This window comes from Octopus bimaculoides, chromosome 19, assembly GCF_046866305.1.
Source record: "Octopus bimaculoides isolate indiv1 chromosome 19, ASM4686630v1, whole genome shotgun sequence".
Classification (NCBI taxonomy): Eukaryota; Metazoa; Mollusca; class Cephalopoda; order Octopoda; family Octopodidae; genus Octopus; species Octopus bimaculoides.
This window is the reverse complement of record NC_142946.1, coordinates 49,529,912-49,552,380: the sequence shown is the minus strand read 5'-3', so window position 1 is coordinate 49,552,380 and position 22,469 is coordinate 49,529,912. Positions and strand designations below refer to the sequence as shown.

At 36.5% G+C, this 22,469-nt stretch overlaps 1 protein-coding gene across 3 annotated transcripts in view; it reads left to right on the top strand.

The window, feature by feature from the left end:
• LOC106882040 (inactive tyrosine-protein kinase RYK) overlaps positions 1 to 22,469 on the top strand; it is a 240,397-nt gene that overhangs the window by 197,496 nt on the left and 20,432 nt on the right. For 2 of the 3 annotated variants that reach the window (XM_052974851.2, XM_089337649.1), the window contains exons 6-7: positions 6,153 to 6,318; positions 14,872 to 15,024. In XM_052974851.2, coding sequence (XP_052830811.1) covers positions 6,153 to 6,318; positions 14,872 to 15,024 — 319 coding nt within the window. The remainder of the gene's footprint in view (positions 1 to 6,152; positions 6,319 to 14,871; positions 15,025 to 22,469) is intronic. The other variant, XM_052974852.2, reaches the window with a different exon arrangement.

The window sequence follows — 22,469 nt, the reverse complement described above, 5'->3', positions numbered from 1 at the left end:
ACACACACACTGTTTCTATCTCTTGAATTTCCAAAAGAGCTGAGTGTGAAGAAAGCATCAGATGACAGAATTTTAATTTCAAACTTTTTTCTGTCTTGAGGTGTTGATGGTGGTGGTGGTGGTGAAATTTCTGTTCTCTTTTTTTGTGTTTGTATATTAGCAGAAAATAATTATTTTATATACATACATATATATATGTATGTATGTATGTATGTATGTATATATGTGTGTGTGTGTGTGTGTGTATATATATATATATATATATATATATATATATATATTATTATTGGTTGCATATACATAGTGTATGTGTTTTGTTTATATGCCAAATTTGCTGCAGGATACCATCTGCGGCAAGCTCCCTACATGGTACCGCATGTTAATGAACACCTGAATATCACAGATCAGGTGAGAAATCTCACTGTGAAATCACCAAGAATGGTAGATACTGATATTTCACAATTATTGTGGCTGATCATTAGCATGTACTTGGATCATCCCAAGACGAAGTGAATCTCTAGTCTCTGGCTTATTTGCAAACAGAGTGAAATCTGTTTCCTGATTTGCTGCAGTGTAACATATCTGAAAGAAAGTTAAATGTATAAATTTAAAGCAACAGCTCTAGCAATGTAAACATTACCGCTCGCACATACAAAGAGGTGTGCTGAAAAGTTCCTGGCTACTATGGTTAAAAGAAAATATCCTACATATTCCCCTCTGAGATTCACACACTGATTGCAATGGCCCTTCAGTTTTTCTAATCCCTGTAAAAGAACTCAGAAGGTTGGGTATTTGCATATAAGTCACCGACTAGTGATTCACTGTTTCGAGACGATCCAGAATACATGGTACTGATAAGATACAATAATGGCAAAATATCAATATCTACCAGCTGAAAGGATTAGCATCAAGAAGGACATCTGGCAGTAAAATACTGTCTCAGAAAAACCATCTAACCAATGCCAGCATGGGGAAGTGGACATAGGACAGTGATGAGCAATATATGATTCCGTGTGTGTGTGTAAGAGGTGCTGCAAGATCCATGAAAGAAGAAACAACACAGCCAACAAGAAAGATATTCATGGCACATCTCTATTGCTGCGATGACCAGTCATTACATCAACTCATTCGTCGTTAGCCATAAGACTAAGCCTTTCGAAAAATGTAGAAACCCAATTTCAAGCCCAGCCAGCCAGACAGCCAGCTGGGATATCACTTGATCTATCTTTCCTCTGCTGGGATATCACTTGATCTATCTTTCCTCTGTGGTTAGGGATCCCATCGTAGCAACATGCTTCCCAACTGTAACAGAGTTGTGCTTCGTTTTGTTTTGTTTCTCTCTTTGCTGATCAAGGGCAGGCCTTTTATGGCAGTTATAACTTTCACATAGCTTTAGAGCTAAAATTATGGATGTATATATATGTATGATTGCGTATATATATATATTGGTGTGTGTATGTAACTTGTGTGTGTGTGCCCTAGATAACATCTTTATTCATATATGTATGTAAACACTTATGTAGATTTACGTGTACATATGTAACGTTGTGTATGCTTTATGTGTGTGTGTCTATGTATGTAAGTATGTGTGTATGCATGTGTATATACACATATGACATTCATAGATTTTCACTTGTATATAATCATAGCCATATACATACATCTGTCTTTCCCCTTTTATATGTCTTGTATAAATATATATGTGTATGTATGTATGTATATAATTATGCACATACACATATCTGTATAAGTATATATACATTTATGTATATACAGTAACAAGGTACATGAGTCTCACTAGGCACATCTTAATATTTATCTAATCAGGGCAATTATTCATTGAGAGTGCTCAGCAACTAATTATTCGTGTGTGAGAGAGAGAGAGATAATATTATGCATGTACACATACATTCAAAGAAGCACACAGATTCATACATACCTATACACAACAGGTACATCAGCATAGCAGATATATATATATATATATATATATATATATATATATATATATATATATATATATATATATATATATATATATATATACTTTACTCTCAAGTAAAAGCAACATAATATTCTGTTTCCTTTTATATAAGGAGGGTCTAAGTACTGAGAAAAAAAAGAAAAACAACAAAAAAAAAGGTGGGCAGTGTATGCTGTTTTCTTCAGAGAGAAGTGATGGGAGCTTTGGGTAGGCAAATGATAGCAAGAAAGGGAGATATTGTATGAGATAGTAGGGGAGGTTGGTAAAAGAAAAACATAGGGATGATAAATGCCTTGATATCCTTATCATCTTGCTTTTGCTGTATTCTGAGTAGGGCTTCAGAGCTCGACAGAGCTCCCTCCTCTCCTGCGCACACACATTCAGGACATACCCTGTGCCTAAGTTTCTATTTATATCAAACTGTTCCCTTCTTTTCTCTCTCTCCTTCCTCTGACCTCTCTCTCTTTAATTTTTCTTAATTCATTATAGTAAGCAAAAAAAAGTATGAGAGACAGACAAACAGATACAGACTGACAAACAGATACCGGCAGACATACGCACAGATATTGAACAACATGCAGACATGTCGTATAAATGGATAGATTGACCGGCAGTCATAGATAGATGTCCATTATGTGTGTGTGGTGGATGGATAGATAGTAAAGGTTAGAAAGACAAATAAAGAGGAAGACAGATAGCTATATATATATATATATATATATATATATATCATCATCATCATCATCATCGTTTAATGTCCTCTTTCCATGCTAGCATGGGTTGGACGATTTGACTGAGGACTGGTGAACCAGATGGCTGCACCAGGCTCCAATCTGATTTGGCAGAGTTTCTACTGCTGGATGCCCTTCCTAATGCCAACCACTCCGAGAGTGTAGTGGGTGCTTTTACGTGCCACCGGCACAAGGGCCAGTCACATGGTATTGGCAATGGCCACGCTCAAAATGGTGTTTTTTACGTGCCACCTGCACAGGAGCCAGTCCAACGGCACTGGCAACAACCTCACTTGAATGATTTTCTAACGTGATATATATATATGTAAGTACTGAGTCTTATGAAGGAGATAACAGAGGACTGAGACATGTGGTGCAATGCTGTACTCAAGAGACTCAGGTGCCATGCATAAAGCATTGGTGTGGATGCTGGTGCCATATAAAAGGCACTGGTGCTGATACCACATAAAAAAGAACTGGTGGTGGTGCCTGATGCTACGTAAAAAGCACCCAGTACACTCTGTAAAGTTGTTGGCATTAGGAAGAGCATCCAGCTGTGATGGAAGTGGGTGATGAGTGTTGGGTGGAAGAGCCTCGCATATGGTCAGTGGAGGTCATCCTGTGGAAGAGGAAAACTGAAGATAGTAGATGGTCAGATAATAGGAGACAGGGCAGTTGCGATGGGGATGAGGGCTTACGAAAGAGATAAGGAGATATTAAGATATTTGGTGATGAGGGAGGAGAGGAACCTGTATTTAACCGATTCCTTTCTTTCATCTTCCACGTGTTTTTGTTTGAAAGTCTTTACATGTATGTATGTGTGTGCGTGTGTGTGTGTGGAGAGAGAGAGAGAGAGAGAGAAAAGACTGTTTGCACATTTTGTAAAGTGCATATACACACATACTCGTGTGTGTAATATATGCGTGTGTGAGAGTTAATGTGTTTGTATAGTTTCACATATAGGTATCTCGTGTGTATTTGAGTATCTGTGTGGTGCATACACACACATGTATGTGTGTGTATGGGTATGTACATGTGAGTGTCTCTGAGTGTTCATACGTGCATGTAAGATAGTGTATGGTTACATGGTGGAGGGGCTTGTGGTTGGTGTTGGCTGCAAATGCCCCAGCGTCTTGCTTTACCCTATGTAATCTTTCTGCTTGAAGAGGTATTTGGTTTCAATAATTATTATTGCTTTAGGTCGTTCTTCCTCCCACCTCACCTCCTATCATTTGTTTTATTCGTTTATTTGTTTATTCGATTTTTTGCTATCGTTTATTGATTTATTGGTGAAATAGAAGTGAGTCTGTACTGTAGGGACACCAGTGTTGACAAAAGTCTTCTTCAGATGGCTGTGTGGTTAAGAAACTCTCTGCACAACCCAACTACGTCACTTCAGGTTCAATCCCACTGTCTGGGACTTTGTGTGAATCTCTACTACCATGGCTGCCTTTGGCTCACCAAGGCCTTGTGAGTGAAATTTGAGATACAGAAACAGTACAGAGGGAGAGACTGACCAAAGCCTTGTGAATGGATTTGGTAGATAGAAACTGAAAGAAGCCTGTTGACTCTGTGTGTGTGTGTGTGTGTGTGTCTTTCTGCTTGTTTGTCTCCCACCACCACTTGACAACCAGTGTTGATGTGTTTACATCCCCACAACTTAGCGGTTCAGCAAAAGAGGCCAACAGGCTTAAAAAACAAAATATGTACTGGAGTCGATTCATTTGATTAAAATTATTCAAGGCAGTGCCCCAGCATGGCCACAGTCTAATGACTGGAACAAGTAAAAGATATCTATCTATCTATCTATCTATCCGTCTGTCTATCTGTCTATCTATCTAGATAGATAGATAGATAGATAAAGTGAAAGTGAAAGTGATGGTGAGGAAGAAGCAAGATGTAGTAGAGACAAATATCTGATGACATGTTTGTTAAATTTGTATGGAGGAAACAAACCAGTTCACATACTGAAATGTACTGCTGACAAGATAAGAAAGCATCTAAGTCTTCTGTTTGTTGTGAAACACTTTGTGACATGGAGCAGACTGCCTGCCTCTGTCTCTTGTGTTCATTGATTTATGTACAAAGATCCATTGCCATGACAGGTTATTTCACAAACAAAAGGTTCCAACTGGGGGGGGGGGGTCAAGAGCAGGCTGCTGCTAATGTTGTTTAGCTCCTGGTCAACCTTGATTGAGCATGTCTGTGATCAAAGCAATCTAGTCATGACCACTCCATCTTATTTTCACATTAGATAAAATAGAACCACATTATTCAAAATGGTTTTTTTTTTTTAAGATGGTAATTGCAATTTGAGGGAAGTTTTGACAACTATTTCTTCCAGTTTCAATGACAGTCTAGCAGCTCCTGCATTGCCTCATTGGGAATGTGTAAAATTTTATGTTTGTAGATGATAAGGCAGATAACTATATTTCGTAGAAGGGGGAACGTGTCAGCCAGAATCAGCTGTAGATCCTCTATTTATTGATTCTTGTTTGAGGATAACTTCCAGAACAGATTTCCAACAAATAAACTGCATTTCTGGGTGTTGGTTTAATCTTTTCATAGGTAAGCAATATTTTGGCTTTGTTTTGATAAGGCAAAAAGCCAAAATTTGTAATGCATAGGGAAGGTGAAAGGGGTTGTAAGGGGCACAAGGTCTAGTTGTTTGAATTAGCTCCTGATACTTATTTTGTCAATCCTGGTAGAGGGAGCTTGCTAGAAGTAGCAGCCAAAAATTACTCGGTCAAACTCAACCATTTGAAATAAATGAAGTACATTGGTCAATGGAGTCCTAGAGTTATAACTGGAAATGAAGAAAGATGGCCACTGCTGGATCAGGGTTGTCCATGGGCTAAATAACTATAACAACAACAACAACAACATGAGCACACACATACACACACACATGTAACAGAGAAAGGATCAGATTGAAAAAAAGTAAGCACTGGGGTTGATTTGTTTGACTAAACCTTTCAAAGTGGTGCCCCAGAATGGCTGCTGTCCAATGACTGAATCAAGTAAAGGAATAGAAGAGTAACAACACCAATACATTCAACAACTGCATCTCTCCCTCCCTCTCTCTCTCTCTCCCCACTCTGTGTCTATCTCTCTCTACCTCTCTCTCTCCTTCACTTTCCCTATCTGTCTGTCTGTCCATCCATCCGACTGTCAGTTTGTGTGTGTGACCATCTATTCATTTCTTTATCTATCTGACTGTCTTTCTGCCTATCCATCTATCCAACCATCCATCTCTCTTCCTTCCTTCCTTCCCCTCCACCCTCCTGTTTTATATACCATCTCTACTATGTCTCCACCACCTTACTCTCACTTTATACACTCATTCATCTCTTTATTTATTCTGTTTTTATTTCATTTCATTTCATTTATTTTTTTTCTTTTTATTAATATTTTTCCCCCCTCGTTCTTGTCCTCAGCTCCATCAGACTCTGATAAAGTAAACAACATCAATTCTTCCACTTACCTGTTCTACATTGCTGTCGGATGTGCTTGTGTCATCATTCTTCTGATTGCTCTTGCTGTCACCGCGTACTACCTCAACTCACAGAAAGCTAGCGCCAAAGGGTACGCAGACAAAATGAGGTATGTATGCACACCTTTAAATGTAGACATTCGTCAAGACATGTATGTATGTATGTATATATTGATGTATGGATATGTACAAGTGCATCTGTTCAGTTGTTTTCTACATCATTCGTGAAGGTTTTTGTATTTGCATACATACATACATACATACATTTAAATCTGTTTGTGTATGTGCACATATATATATATATATATATATATATATGTGTATGTATATACATGTGTATATATATGTATATATATATGTATGTGTGTGTGTGTGTGTATATGTGTGTGTATATATGTATGTATATATGTATATATATGTGTATATATATATGTATATATATATATATATATGTGTGTGTATATATATGTATGTATGTATATATATGTGTGCGTGTTTATGTGTGTGTATACATACACAAACTCACACTGCGTGTCTGCAAGTGTATTTCTTTATGTAAGTATATTGTTTTATATTTGTGTACATGTGTATGTATATATGTGTGCGTGAATATATGTAATATATATATATGTAAATATGTGTGTGTGTCTATGTATATGTGTTTCTGTGTGTGTGTGTTTGTATATATATATATATATATATGTCTGTATATGTCCGTATGTGTATATGTGGTGTCCCTCTGTGTATATATCTTCAAGCCATTTCCTGACACTTTTCTTTGTTCCATTTCTTCTCTTTCCTCAATTCTCTTCTTGTCAAATGTTGTCTTTAAGATGCCAGTTGTTTCTAATGTCCTCTTAATGTCTTCTTCATCTTCACTATTTATATTTCCCTGTTACTTGTTATTGTCTCTTTGGCCTTGTTTTCTTTTCTATTTACTTTCTTTTCATTTTTTTTTAATGTCATTTTGTTTGCTTTGTTTTGTTTTTGTTTTTTTAGTGTTATCTGCTTTTTCTGTTTTTTCCCCTCCCCATCCTGCTTTTCTCATTCTGTTTTATGCCATTTCAAAATCTTTAACCATTGTTGCTTGGAACCATCTTTCTTGTTTTTTTTTTTTTACCAATTGTTTCCTCTCTCTCCTACCACCCCCACCACCACAACATTAATAACAGTGAGTATTGAATGATGATGATGACGATGATGATGATAATATTAATAATAATAATAATAATAATGATTGTAGTAATAGTAGTAATATTAGGGAAAAGACAGGAGGAAAACAAATATTCTAGCCTTGACCATGCCATGAAACATCATTTCCATAACATCCTGTGACATTCTTAAGTGTCTTTCATCTGTGTCCTTTCAGTATACATGTGTATGTGCACATCTGTATAAACACACATCATACCTGTGTGTGTGTTTACATAACAAAAATATACATACATACATTCATATATATATATATATATATATATATATATATATATATATACATACAAACACACATAGAAATCTCTGTGTGTCCCCGTGTATGTGCACTCATGAAGCAGAGGGAGTGAGAAACTAGACAGGTCAGCAATATAGTATTATTATTCTCCAGCCATCTTGGTCTAGCTTCGTCTCCCATCTCCTCTCATATCACCAATGTTCTTAGATGTGACCTATCTACTTTCCTCCTAATCATCCTCCGCCTAATTGCATCTCACTCAGCCTCTCTAATCATGAGAGCAAAGATCATAAAAACAGAATGCATCCATCTTGCAAACAACAACAACAACCACAACAACAATAATAATAATAATAATAATTGTAATAAGGGGGAAGAAGAAATCAAAGCTATAGATAGCAGAAGATCATGGAAGTATAATCTTCATTTACTTCTCATTTTCTCAATAGGCACACACACAATTGAAGGTGAATGTTAGCTCTGCCCCTGTTGTGACAGTTTGTATGCATTGTGGGATACCCGTGTGACATGATGACTTAAGCAGATTTGTTTGCTTGCAGTACTTTGTGTTTTGCTTCACAGACAAAAAAAAAAACCATTTCTCAGCTTTTAGTTGCTGTTTTCTTCTTCTTCTTCTTCTTCTTCTTCTTCTTGCGCTATAGTCTCTGGATGAATTCTTAATAACAAGTGTGAGACATTGAAAATATATGATTGAAGGAGTAAATAGAGACTTGGCAATGTTATTCGTTATGATGTACCAACAACATTGTAAAAGATTCACTGAATTTTATTTTTTTATTTTTGTAAATCTTGTCATTAAATTTATTCACCAAACATGAGTTTTCTATATTGTATTAAATACGATGTGTTTTAAGAAAAACTTGCTACAAAATCACATTGTTACGCAAGTAATTCTCATAAATGAACTCACTCACAAATGCACATATGTGTGTGAATATATGTTTGTGACAGAACTTGTCATCATAATTTTATGAAAAGACATAGACTTGGTTCTGTAGTTAAGGAGCTTGCTTCTCAACCACATGGTTCCGGAATCATTCCCACTGCGTGGCGCCTTGGACAAGTGTCTTCTACTATAGCCCTGAGCTGACTAAAGCCTTGTGAAAGGATTTGGTCAATAGAAACTGAAGGAAGCCTGTGATATATGTGTGTGTGAGTGTATGCTTGTGTCGCTTTGTGTTCACTTCTCATGGCTGTTGTGAATGTATTCTTTGAAAGCATGTTTGGTCATGGAAGAAATATTTCCTTGCTTGGAAACAGGTAAGAGTTGATGACAGGAAAATCATCCAGCCATGGAAAATCCACCTCTTTAAACGCGACCTGATCCATGCTAACACTGGTTTCTTTATCTAATTGACCAAATTTTCCCCCTCCCACTCCCTCTTTCTCTCTCTCTTGCCTCTCTCTCCCCCTTCTCTCTCTCATTTGCATAATTTAAGTGCATTATTTCTTTGGAGACAGCTGAAGCTAAAATTAAAAATACAAACAAATTTTTATGATAAAGCAATTACATTTGATGAATTTGAAATAGATGAATCATTTTACCAAACATCAAATATAAGAGGGATTCTGGAGTCAACTAGGCAGCTTTCCCATAGTTGTCCAGCCTGCTAGTAATAGCAGTCAAAGCTATCTCTGTCATATGAAAAGAGCAGAATTATCCAAGCTGGAGCACTTTTGATCATGGCTGGTCTGTGACTAAACAACAACACATGTTCTCTCTATATTCTCTCTCTCACTCTCTCTCTCTCTCCCCCTCTCTCTCTCTCCCCTCTCTCTCCCCCTCCCCCTCTCTCTTTCACACACATATACACACACACGCACACACACTAAAATGCATGCATACACTAAAACCCCTCCTAAGAGTATTTCTTCTCACATTACCTTAACCCTTTAGGATTCGAACCAGCCATTTCCAGCCCAAATATAACTAGCCAGATCTGGCCTCTAACACATACCCTACAATGTCAATCTGAAAATAAACAGTCATATCATCATAATCTTGGAGCTTTGAGATAACATGATTAATTCAAAATAGGGTGAATGAATAAGCATTGCATTTGACAGAATAATCTGAATGATAAAGGGTTAAAATGTATCCCCCTCTTTTCACCATTTCTATCAATTAACCTCCCAGACCTTGTGTTTGTCAGGGTTTACATTTTTGCCTACCCCTTGTTTGGTTGTCAGGCCCAGCTATTTAGATCTCACATAGACATAACTTGTAGCATCCTTTAACCCATACAGTTAGCAGTTATTCTCCTTTCCAACCCTATTTAAACACTCCCCCATGTTTCATCTCTTACAAGGGTGGAGTTCCAATAGTTTGAACAAATACCTCTTCTCTGTTCTCTATAAGTCAGCCCTGCATTCACTTACTTACAACAACAATGAAAACAAAAACAAATAAATATCAACTCTGCCACCACCACCAACACCAGCTCTGCCCCAAATTAAGACTGTCCCTTAATGCTCGTTCATCTTCTTGTTCATAGAACAGTGTGGGGAAGAGAGAGGAAGGGGTTGCTCTTCAGAGTAGGTTACAGGGTGTTGTGTTCAATGTGTTGTGTTCTGATCTTCAGACTCAAGTGGAAATTATGTAGGAAACTGATTTGGCAGGTGATGAACTGAAAAGTACAGAAGATATTGGCCATGGTGGTGGTGTTTGTTGTTGTTGTTGCTTTTTCTTCCTGTGTGTGTGTGTGTGTGTGTGCATGCATGCGTGTTTGTTTGTATAGGAAGTAGTCTGTGTTGATAAACGAAACACAATCTCTGATCTAAGTTTACTATTTTGAAAGTATGTGTTTTGGATGTTTGTGTTTATGTGTGTTCTTGTGAATTGTGTCTGGATATGTTTTGGTAGGTGCATTTGTGTGTGTGTGTGTGTGTGTGTGTGTGTATTTGTGTGTGTTTGACAATGTGTTTAAAGTTAAGTCAGGATGATGGCATGAAATCAAGGGTGAGAGCAGAGAGAGAGAGAGACACACACACAGACAGGGAAAGAAAGAGAAAGTAAAAAAAGTTGAACCATGTTTAAAAATTTGGTGTGGATTATTGTGATATCTGTAAAAAGTAGCAACTTGAGTGACATCTTCCAAACAAGAGACCATTGAAAAGTAGCTGAAGAAACACATTTCATATGTTGAAAAGTTTCTGGGGCTCTTTTAGGGTTGCTTTTGATTTTTGTTTTCTTCCTGGCACTAAACCAATATTGGTATATCCAGTAATCTTACACCACATCTGCTATTACTCCTCCTCCTTTTACTTTATGTGAACTAGTGTGCTTTGCTATACATTTTTTTATTTTTACTCCTCTCACTCTTTAACATCCCTTTTCTCTCTCTTTCTCTCTCTCGCTCCACCCATCCTTCTCCTGTATTCTTCCTCTTGACTGGTTCCATACCATTAGTGCTAAAAGAGTTGAGATTCACAGAATAATTAAAGTTCGTGTCACTTGGCTGAAAGTCTTGAGTTTGTACTGGGGAAACGTACTGAAATCTCTAGCTTCAATCTAGCCATTATTCATCATCATAAGCTTGCTTCCCAACCGCATGGTTTTGGGTTCAGTCCTACTGTGTGGCAAATGTCTTCTACTATAGCTTTGGGCTGACCAAAGCCTTGTGAGAGGATTTGGTAGACAGAAACTGAAAGAAGCTTGTTGTATATATATTTAGGTATATGAATATGTGTGTGTGTATGTGTGTCTTTGTATCTGTGTTTGTCCCCCACCACTGTTTGACAACCAGTGGCAAATGTCTTCTACAATAGCCATGGGCTGACCAAAGCTTTGTGAGTGGATTTGGTTGACGGAAACTGGAAGAAGCCTGTCGCACAAGTGTGTGTGCGTCTCAGTGTCTTTGTTTGTCCTCACCCACTACTTGACAACCACTGTTGGTTTGTTTACATCCCTGTTCAAGAAAAGAGACTGATAGAATATGTAAGTCAGGCCATGCTCTATCTGCTACTGGTACCATATAACCTAGCACAACCAGTTTTATGGTTAGGTGGTCAGGGGACTAAATTGCTCCCAACCCACCAAAATTTACAGGGTGTGAAGGACACACATCAAGATTGAAAATAAAACCAGTGATTTTAAATAGCATATAGGAACAAAGTGAAATTAAATGTTTTACTCAAGAACACAGTGCATTACCCCATCCAGGAATCGAAACCACAATCTTATGATCATGGCCACAATGTTACTCCCTAACCACTAAGCCATGCGCCTCCTTTGGTTATATAAATCTAATCTGACCTGGGGCTAAACTACAACAACAACAACAGCAACAAACCACCGTATCAATCATATTTGGAAAGAGAGATTTATCTTTCAGTCATTTAATACTATTGAAATCACAAAGAGAGAGAGACAGAGTCTCTCGCTCTCACTCATTCACACACACACACACACACACACACACACACACACACACACACACACACACACACACACACACACACAGAGTCATGCAGATGTTTGTGAATTGGAAAAGATTATATGTATTAGAAACTTGATATCACATCAATTGCAGTCAGTTTGATAAATCACTGTTTTTGTTTCTGATAACTTACAATAATACCTAACATCCATTCTTGACATGAATGGATATTCTTCTCAAGGCACTCGTGGACCTTTTGAAGAATCCATATTCTGGGCAACAGATTAAGTCTATCACCCGAGATGAGTTACAGTTCATCGGACTGATGTCTGCATCATCTGAACCATCTATTGCATTACAAGAAAAGTATGAGAAATCTTGCTCTTTTTGTGAATTAAAAACACAAAAATGAAAATAATAATAAAAAGAAAAAATACTGCAGTTCATTATTTGTTTCTTTATTGCCCACAGGGGGCTAAACATAGAGGGGACAAACAAGGACAGACAAAGGGATTAAGTCGATTACATCAACCCCCAGTGTGTAACTGGTACTTATTTTAATCGACCCCGAAAGGATAAAAGGCAAAGTCAACCTAGGCAGAATTTGAACTCAGAACATAACGGCAGATGAAATACTGCTAAGCATTTCGCCTGGTGTGCTAACGATTCTGCCAGCTCACCGCAATTCATTATTATTCCCAAGACAAAGGCAGCAAGCTGCCAGAATCATTAGGACAAAATGCTTAGTGGTATTTCTTTTGGTTCTTTACATTCTGGGTTCAAATTCTGCTAAATTCTTTGCAGAGTCGATAAAATAAGTGCCAGTTAAGTACTGGGGTTGATGTAATTGACTCCCCCTTTCCACACCCACACGCACACACCCATCCCTACTCCCCACAAAATTTCAGGCTTTTTGTCTGTAGTGAAAGGAATTATTATTTCCAAGATGGCAAACTGGCAGTATTGTTAGAGTGTTGGTCAAAATGCTTTGCAATATTTCTTTTTGACTCATTAGATTCTGAGTTCAAATTCTTTCCAGGCTGACTTTGCCTTTCATCCTTTCAGGGCCGATAAAATAGATACCAGTTAAACTCTGGGGTCAATGAAAACAACTCACTCCTCCTCCCACTAAAATTGCTGGCTTTGCCAAAATTGAAAAGAATTATTAATCCTAACCATTGAAGAAATCATGACATTGGATCCAAAATCTTTGAAGTATCATTCGGTTATTGAAGCAGAAACAACCTACCACTTCTGTCCCATGCACAGGCTTATAAATTATAAGCAGTTATTTACATGTATCTGTGTGTGTTTTTCATTAGCTGCACGATAAAAGTACATCTTTCATAATGATCTGTCTCTGTTGGTTACCCACCCCCAAGCAAAAACAAAAAAAAAATCTGGTCCTGACACATGAGTCATTATCATCATCTTCATTATTGTTTTAACTTCCTCTTTTCCACGGTTATTATTATTATTATTATTATTATTATTACTACTACTACGAGGTGAGCTGGTAGAGTCGTTAGCACGCCAGGCAAAAGGCTTAGTGGCGTTTCATTCATCCTTACATTCTGAGTTCAAATTCCACCGAGGTTGACTTTGCCTTTCATGCTTTCGGGGTCGATGAAATAAGTACCAGTTACGCACTGAGGTCGGTGTAATTGACTTATCCCTTACCCCAAAATTATCCCCTTGTGCCTATAATAGAAAGGATTATTATTATTACTATTATTATTATTATTATTATTCAAGGCGGTGAGTTGGCAGAACCATTATTGTGCCATACAAAATGCATAGTGACATTTCTTCCAGCTATTTACATTCCTGAGTTCAAATGCCACCGAGGTCGATTTACCTTTTATCCTTTAGGGTAATTTTTTTTTTTTGTTAGGCTTGCCATTCAGGAAATCTCGTGGGCCACATGCAGCTCTCGGGCCACAGTTTATCCATGACTGCCATACAGTATGATTTGTGGGAGATTTAGCTGTTATTTCTCGCAGGCTGAGCAGCCATGTACAGTCTCCCCTATTTGCTTGGATAAAAATACCTGTCAATTTGATGGATTATGCTTGTTCTTTCTCTCTCTCTCTCTCTCTCTCTCTCTCTCTCTCTCTCTCTCTCTCTCAAATATATATCCTCATGCCAGTTTTAGAGATTATTGATAATATTATTGGTTGATAAGTTGTTGTGGATTAGCAAAGATATTGAACTAAATGACGCTCAGTGTTTAGCTACATCTTTGTCTGTTTGATGTGCAAGTCTCTCTGGAGAGCTTGTTATGATGTCTCGCAGTATATATAACATGTAGAGCAGTTGACTGGATCGATAAAGCCTTTAAGATGAGGTTTCAACCCAATACATCAATCTAGAGTTAGCCCCTTCCCTGCTGTAAAAGAAAAAAAAGAAAACTCACAGCCACTCCTGCCCCTCGATTTTAAGTCTACACTTTTCACTTCATTGCAAACCCACAGATTTTTACCAATTTGAAAAATGCCTATTATTGGTTGAGTAGTGGGGAAAAAGTAATGTGACGAAGGGCCACCTGTCCATTTACCTATCTACACGCCCAAAGATGAACTTGATCTTTGATGACTTGGGCAGTGGGGTAGGGGGAGAAATGGGGTCCCTCACGGAAGAGAAGATGAAATAACACAAAGACCCTTGGGGATACGTTGTTGTACACTCACATCAAAGCCTTTACAAGTTTCATTTATTATTTGTCATCATCGTTATCATTTTTCAAACTCATATCATCATCATCATCATCATTATCATTATCATCACCATCATCATTATTGTTTTAATGTCAGGTTTTCCATGCTGGAGTGCACAGATGGCCAAACTGATAGGGTACCCAGCAACCAAACAGCAAGTGAACAGCTCATATCCTGTCCCCAGCACTGTGAGGTGTCTGTGGCTAAGACACCTGACTCTCAACAGCAGTTCAGTCCACCCAGCCCTAGGTATGTACTGCAGGGTGGTTTAATTCACTGCTGTTTTACAACAGCGGCATCAGCAACACTGTGGAATGGACAAGTATTTCTTTTGCTCACTGTGTTGAGTTCAATTTCTCTTATAGGCATGAGGTGGGAGGGTAACATTTGCAGTCAACTAGCATTTTATTCAAGGGTATCAGTGTAGATTTGTCTCTTTTTTTTTTTTATCTAATACTAGGCAGTAGAGAAGTATTAACCTATCTTGATAGTTTTCCATATCAGCATGAATTTGGTAAGTCCATTCCACAGCATGTCTTTAGCTGCATCAGTTCTGCATCATTATATTCTTTGAGGGGACCAGTATTCTTAGAAAATAATGCTCCACCTCTACACATATCAGGATTTTTTTTTTTTCAGATAGAGATGTTTTTTTTTTTTAAAGTAAATAATGATTTTAGCTGGATGAGTAGTTTAATTGAATCATCTCCATTATATGACCGATATTTATTTAATTGAATCCCACCAGAAGGGTAAAAGGCAAAGCTAATCTCCAAACAGAATTTGAACTCAAGTAGTGGGAAAATGTAGCTTAATACTGCAGAGTATTTTTTTTAGTGTTCTACCACCAGTCCTACCATACCACTGCCAACATAATAATAATAATAACAACAACAATAACAATAATAATAATAATAATAATAATAATAGACAAGACGAAGAGCGCAATGCGATTGCAATAGATATTTTATTGGTTGAGCGATATTTCAACAGCAAGCCTGTCTTTGTTGAGTTCAAAATAAAAAGTGATACTGTTTTCTGGAGCTGCACTAAACTATGTTTTATGCCTATTTCTTCTATCCATCTGTTCAGATCTATAGGAATAGTTCTTAATGCACCTATAACTACAGGGATATATTTAACCCACACTTTCCTTAGTGTCTGTAACTCAATGGCTAGGTGGCTTTATTATTATTATTATTATTATTATTGAGTGAGAGCAACGCATGCCATCAAAGTGACACTGGAGTACGTATATATGAAACCCAATATACCCATCACGACCACCTGTCTGATACACCAGGTACATGCATCACAGCCATATGTGCATGACATAGTGACCTCATATCAAGATAAACAGTAGCCCATCCCACTCAAAAGGTCCTTGAATAAGGTTTGTTTAAGGATGATGAACAAAGCACCCATGTTTTCAGAGATTAATTATTCAAACCCCAAAGAATTCTTCTCAACACATGGCTGTGATGCTCCCCAACTACTTCTACTCATGATCAGAGATGCACATGTCTTCAGCCACTAAGGGACATGCTCAACTGGCTACGGTCAAGCAAATCTTTGTTATTGAGCAGGATATTTGCTGTAGCCCATCTTTTATACCAAGACAAAACATGTACATGATAACACTTCCAATCAGTTAAGATCAGAAGCCATGAGAGCCTCTGCCTGCTACTGCATCAGGGCATTATTATATTTATTATTATTATTATTATTATTATTATTATTATTGTTTTACTTCTGAGAGCACTCTGTCTTGTTTACTCTGGCTGATTCTGTGAGAGCAGACAGCAGCCTGTTGTCAGAGGTCTTACAGGGTCTCTTTCCACATCTAATTATTGTGGAAGACATTCAACATCCAAGTGCCAGTCTCAAGATCCTAGCTGTCCCTAACAGAGCGGTTTTTCTGAGCTCTGCTCTCATGTCAATTCCAGTTTCTCTGACATATTTCTCAAACTTGCTTCTTAGTACTCAGAGTGGCCCTACAACTACCGGGATGACAGACACTCTCTTCATAGTCCATGTTCTTGCATTATCATTATCATTATTATTATTATTATTATCATCATCATTATTATTATAGTCAGTATGTATATGGTGGGGTTTAAGTGCATTATTTCACAGCTCGCTGGTTGAACACTCAGAGCTAACACTCATCTTCAAGTGTAACTTGATGCTAAGCACTATGAAATATTCAAATCCACCCCCCCCCCCAATTTTTTTTTTTTTCTTCTTAAACTACAAAAATCTCAAGCATAACTCTGTGGTTGTGTAAATTAGCCCCAGTCTATACTTAAAACTATGATTTACTATGAAAATATTGTAGTTGAAACCAAGATGTCAACTAGAATTAGGCAGCAGCATATAAAAAAAAAATCATTATTCTGTTTAATTATAATCATTTTCTTTTTTTAACTATCAGTTTGTTTACTTTGCTTGTGTGAACAGTATTACATATATTTTTTTTATATTCTTTCATAATGTGATATTGCTTCCCTTCTGTACTTTTCTTGGCATATTATTATCATTATTATTATTGTTGTTGTTATTATTATCATTATTATTGTTATTATTTATTATTATCATTATCATTGTTGTTGTTGTTTTTATTATTATTATTATTATTATTATTATTATTATTATTATTTTATTCCTGTAATCAAAACACGTTGAAAATTAATATGATGTGGAATGTTTTTCTATCTTTTTACTTTGTTTTATTTTCTTCACTGCATTATCTATTTCATTGTGGAGAAACTGTTTTAATTATAGTCTTAACCTTATGCATTGCACACGTGCGCGCGCGCGCACACACACACACACACGCACAACCCTAATCACTAGGCACCTAGTCTAGTGGTTAGAGTGTTTCACTCACAATCAAAAAGATCATGATTTCGAATACCGGATCAGGCAGTGCATTGCGTTTCTTTGGGAACTCATCATTTCACATTGCTCTGTGATCACTGACATTTCATGTCTGGTACATTGTACACCTGTACAGGTAGATGTCAATTTGATGGAGGATGTGAGCTGATATATAATACAAACATTTGATCACTGTAAACAAATCATGTGTGCTGGTTGTTCAGCAAGAAATTGCTGAACCCAGTAGAGAGCCCACCATGTCATGTTTGGTTCCTTGGTTGTTGCCTCGCTATTTCCCAGTGGCTTCTCATCGCTGATGCCACCAAAGGGGAGCACTATTATCATTAAGGGCCTGAAATTGCTGTTATCTTTTGAATGATAACTGAAGAGGGTTTAGCAACATTCTCTGTGTGTATTTTCCATTTGTTCTGTTTGTTTGTACTTCTATATATATTTTTTGAACATGTTGGACCATTGAACTCTGCACATTTTTTTTCTCTCCATTTTTTTCCAAGCATTAAACTAATACACCTGCTTGTTATTCCTACACCTGTCTTTGTCTTTTGTTTTCTGTAGATTTGAACTATATATATATATATATGCGTATAAGGTTAGCTGAGTTAGGGGCTAAAATAAGCATCTAAGGGATAGAAGTATCCATCACACTACCGGTATATTACCTATGTTTAACCATAGGCATATATATGCAAGCTTATCATGCTCATAAATTTTAGGTAAAGACAGATTATTCAGGTAAAATGTGATGCTTATTTATTCACATTATTTTGAATTAATCATACATTATCTTATAGCTTTGAAATTTTGATGTGATAGTATATTTTTTGTATGATATTGAAGAGCAGATATGCGAAGCCAAATCTGGCCAGTTTGAGCATAAAACAGGTTATATATTTGGGCCTGATATGGCCAGTTTAAATGCTAAAGGGTTAAAGTGTCATGTTCATAAATTCGGTGGACATTTTCTTTCTTTTTTTTACTGAACCATACTCTCACACAATGCCAAAACTGAAAAGAAATATAATTTCCAAGAAATCATATATTACAAGACAGGTTACTGCTGCTAACGACAACCAGGATCTGGAAAACAATTCTAGTGTGGCCTAGAAACTATACAAGAACAGCAAGACTTCTGAATATGATTCCTGCAAATCACATTGTCAGTTCAGGAGATTAACATTTCCTGTCGTGCTCTGTTAAGCTGTGTCTATTAACAAACATCAAGGCTAGTCTTGTTAAAGTGGTTGGTTTAAACATTGCAGTGTACTGTTTCTCTTATGGTCAACTGCATAGAGCCAGTCTAATGATAGGCAATAGAAATAAGCCATACATGTCGCCCACCTCATGTAAGATAAACCAACAGCATTGTTTACCAAGAAACAGCATTATTATCATAGCTTTACTCTATCTTGTTTCATCTCAAATATATTGTCAGACAGTAGGAGAGAAGTTCCAGGATTCAGAGGCAACTGTTTTTAACCCTTTTGTTACCATATTTCTGTGGAAATATGATGCCTTTGGTTAGTAGATTAAATCAACCCTGGTATTTTATCTTATCAGCTCCAAAAGGTTCAGAGATGAAATTGATTTTAACGGGATTTGTCTAGACAGGTATAACTAAATACCATAAACTGTTTTATCAAATGCTCTACTATTCCTACCGTTTCACTGCCCTTGCTATTAATTCTTTGCAAAAATTGAACTCAAAATGCAAAGACAAGGAAGAAATGCTACTGAGCATCTTGTCCAATATCTTTTTTTTTTTCTTTGTTTACAAGCCTGGTGTTGATGTTGATTCTTTGTCTGAACCGCTAAGTTATAGGGATGTAAACACACCGACACTGGTTGTCAAGTGGTGGTGAAGGACAAGTACACAAACACACACATGCACACATCTATCTATATATGACGGGCATCTTTCAGTTTCCATCTACCAAATCCACTCACAAAGCTTTGGTTGGCCCAAGGCTATAGTAGAAGACACTTTCCCAGGGTGCCACATAGCAGGACTAAACACAGAACCATGTGATTGAAAGGCAGCCTCTTTACTACACCACCACACCTGCATCCATAAATGAGGCATATGCTAATTTTTCTGCCAACTTGTCACATTTAAAACAACATTAATAATACTAACTTTGACGTGAGGTCATAAAATTAGAAGGGAAGGAATATAGTTGAATTCAATCTTTGTTCCTCTGTTTATTACTGGAACTTATTTTATCCATTTCTGAGAGATTACAAAATTTAAAAAAAAACCTATCCCCTCTTCCATCCAGGAATCAGGAGCAATTCTTCTATTGCTCTCATTGAAAAATTAACCTTAGTTCTGTTCATTCAAAAGAAATCATTATTTTCTCAGCATGTTGATATAATTGCAACAATGACATTGTTATCATTATCGTCTTCATTGTTGACATGATCATTATCCTTGTTACACCATCATGATAACCATCACCATCATCACTATCACCACCACTATCATCATCATCATCATCATCACCACCACCACCATCATCATCATCATGCATATTATATTAATTGCTGATAGGGACATTGTATTTTGTTTTCTGGTGCTGAAGAAAGAGCAATAATTCCTGAAATGTGAATATACACCCATTACCTTCTTTTTTTTTTATCTTTGATTGCATTGTTTACATATATATAAAATGTGGTAACTTCCAGTGCTGGCTCTAAGTTCTGTAGAACATCATCATCATCATTCATCACCATCCAAGAATGCTTTCAATAATATGATACTGTATCAGTTTCAAATTTGGTTTATCATTTTGTACATCTTGTTTTTCTTACATTTCCTACTCTCTCTCTCTCTCTCTCTCCTCTTCACCTCCCTTTCTCTTCATCAATATATGCATCCATATATATATATATATATATATATATATATATATACATATATATATACATATATGCATATATCACTATGTTTTTTTTTAAAGTCTATTTGTCTGTCCATCTGTCTTTCTCTATTCTCTATCTATCTCAAATTACTCCTTTATCACTTTATAATATATTATTCTACCATATGTTTTGTTGTTCAGTCTCCTGTATAAACATCACTTTCTCCACCTACATCACTGCCACCTCAGCTTTCCAGCAAGACAAACACTTTTGACAAACAACACGACACACCCTCACACAGACACACACACACACACACACACACACACACACACACACACACACACACACACACACACTACCTATGCACACATTCGCACTGAAGCACATGTTATGCTATGTACTCACATACCCATACAAACTGGTGTGTTCTTGTAAGCACACTAACACCACAGTTCGTATGTGTACATGCCCATTACACATTTTTGAAATGTAGACATATCTACATATATTCTTTTATACATATTGTGTGTGTTCTTTTGCTTGTTTTTCAGTCATTGCACTACGGCCATGAAGCGTTTATTTAAACAAACCAAACCCACCAGTTCTATTTTAAGTCACATTATATATATATATATATATATCACCAGTCCTCAGTCAAACTGTCCAACCCATGCCAGCATGGAAAGCGGATGTAAAACGATGATGATATATATGTATATATATATATATATATATATATATATATATATGCATACACACACACATACATACATACATATACAATGGGCTTCTCTCAGTTTCTGTCTACAAGATTCACTCTCACAGCATTGGTTGTCCAGACCTTTTGTAGCAAGCACTTGCCTAAAATGCTGTGCAATGAGATTGAACTCAAAACTTCTTGTCCTCACAACCATTCCAGTGCTTATATATGTATAAATCTACACACACAAAGAAACACTCACTATATAGAAAGATAGGTATATAATATTCAAGAATACCAACAGAATCATGTAGTGTTAGATAGAGGTGGGCTCTGTACTGAAAGCAGAATCAAATTTATTGTAAATCTCTTGTTGACTGGGAATTTAAGCTTTGTCGATGGCTTATTTGAGCAATAAGCCATCACGCAAAATTTAAAGTCCCAGTCAACAAGAAATTGACTCTGTGTGTGTGTGTGTGTGTGTCTTTGTATGTATGTATGTATATATGTAGATGTCGATATTGATATGTACATATGTGTCCATAGACTCTTTCCGTCGCTTTTAAGCATTAAACTAATATAGCATTTGTTAGATGTTGTCTCCTTTTTGGCTCATTGCTCTCTCTGTCTCTATATATATGTTGTGTGTGTGTATATGTATGTATATATATATGTGCATGTGTGCGTGTGTATGTATATATATATATATGTGTGTGTGTGTATGTATATATGTATGTATATGTGTGTGTGTATGTATGTATATATATATACATGTATATATATATATATATATATATATATATATATGTATGTATGTATGTATGTATGTATATGTATGCATGTTCATCTAATATGTGCAAGCTTTGAATGTGTGCGTGTGTGTACAGATATATATATACATGTGTTTGTATGTGTTGATTATAAAATGTGTATAGAATAGATATACATTAACATAAGCATCCATTTGTCTACTTCTCCATATTAATAGCTGTTATGCCACTCACACCCATAAACACTCTCAATATCTTTCCCCCCTCTCTTTCCCTAACTTATATATGCACACACACACACACACATGTACACACACACACACACACACACCCTTATCTACATTCCTATATTAATAACCACGGTTCTTTCCTTCCATCTTGGATATGTTACACATTTATTTCTTTTTAGTCTGCTTTTTATTATTATTATTATTATTATTATTATTATTATTATTATTATT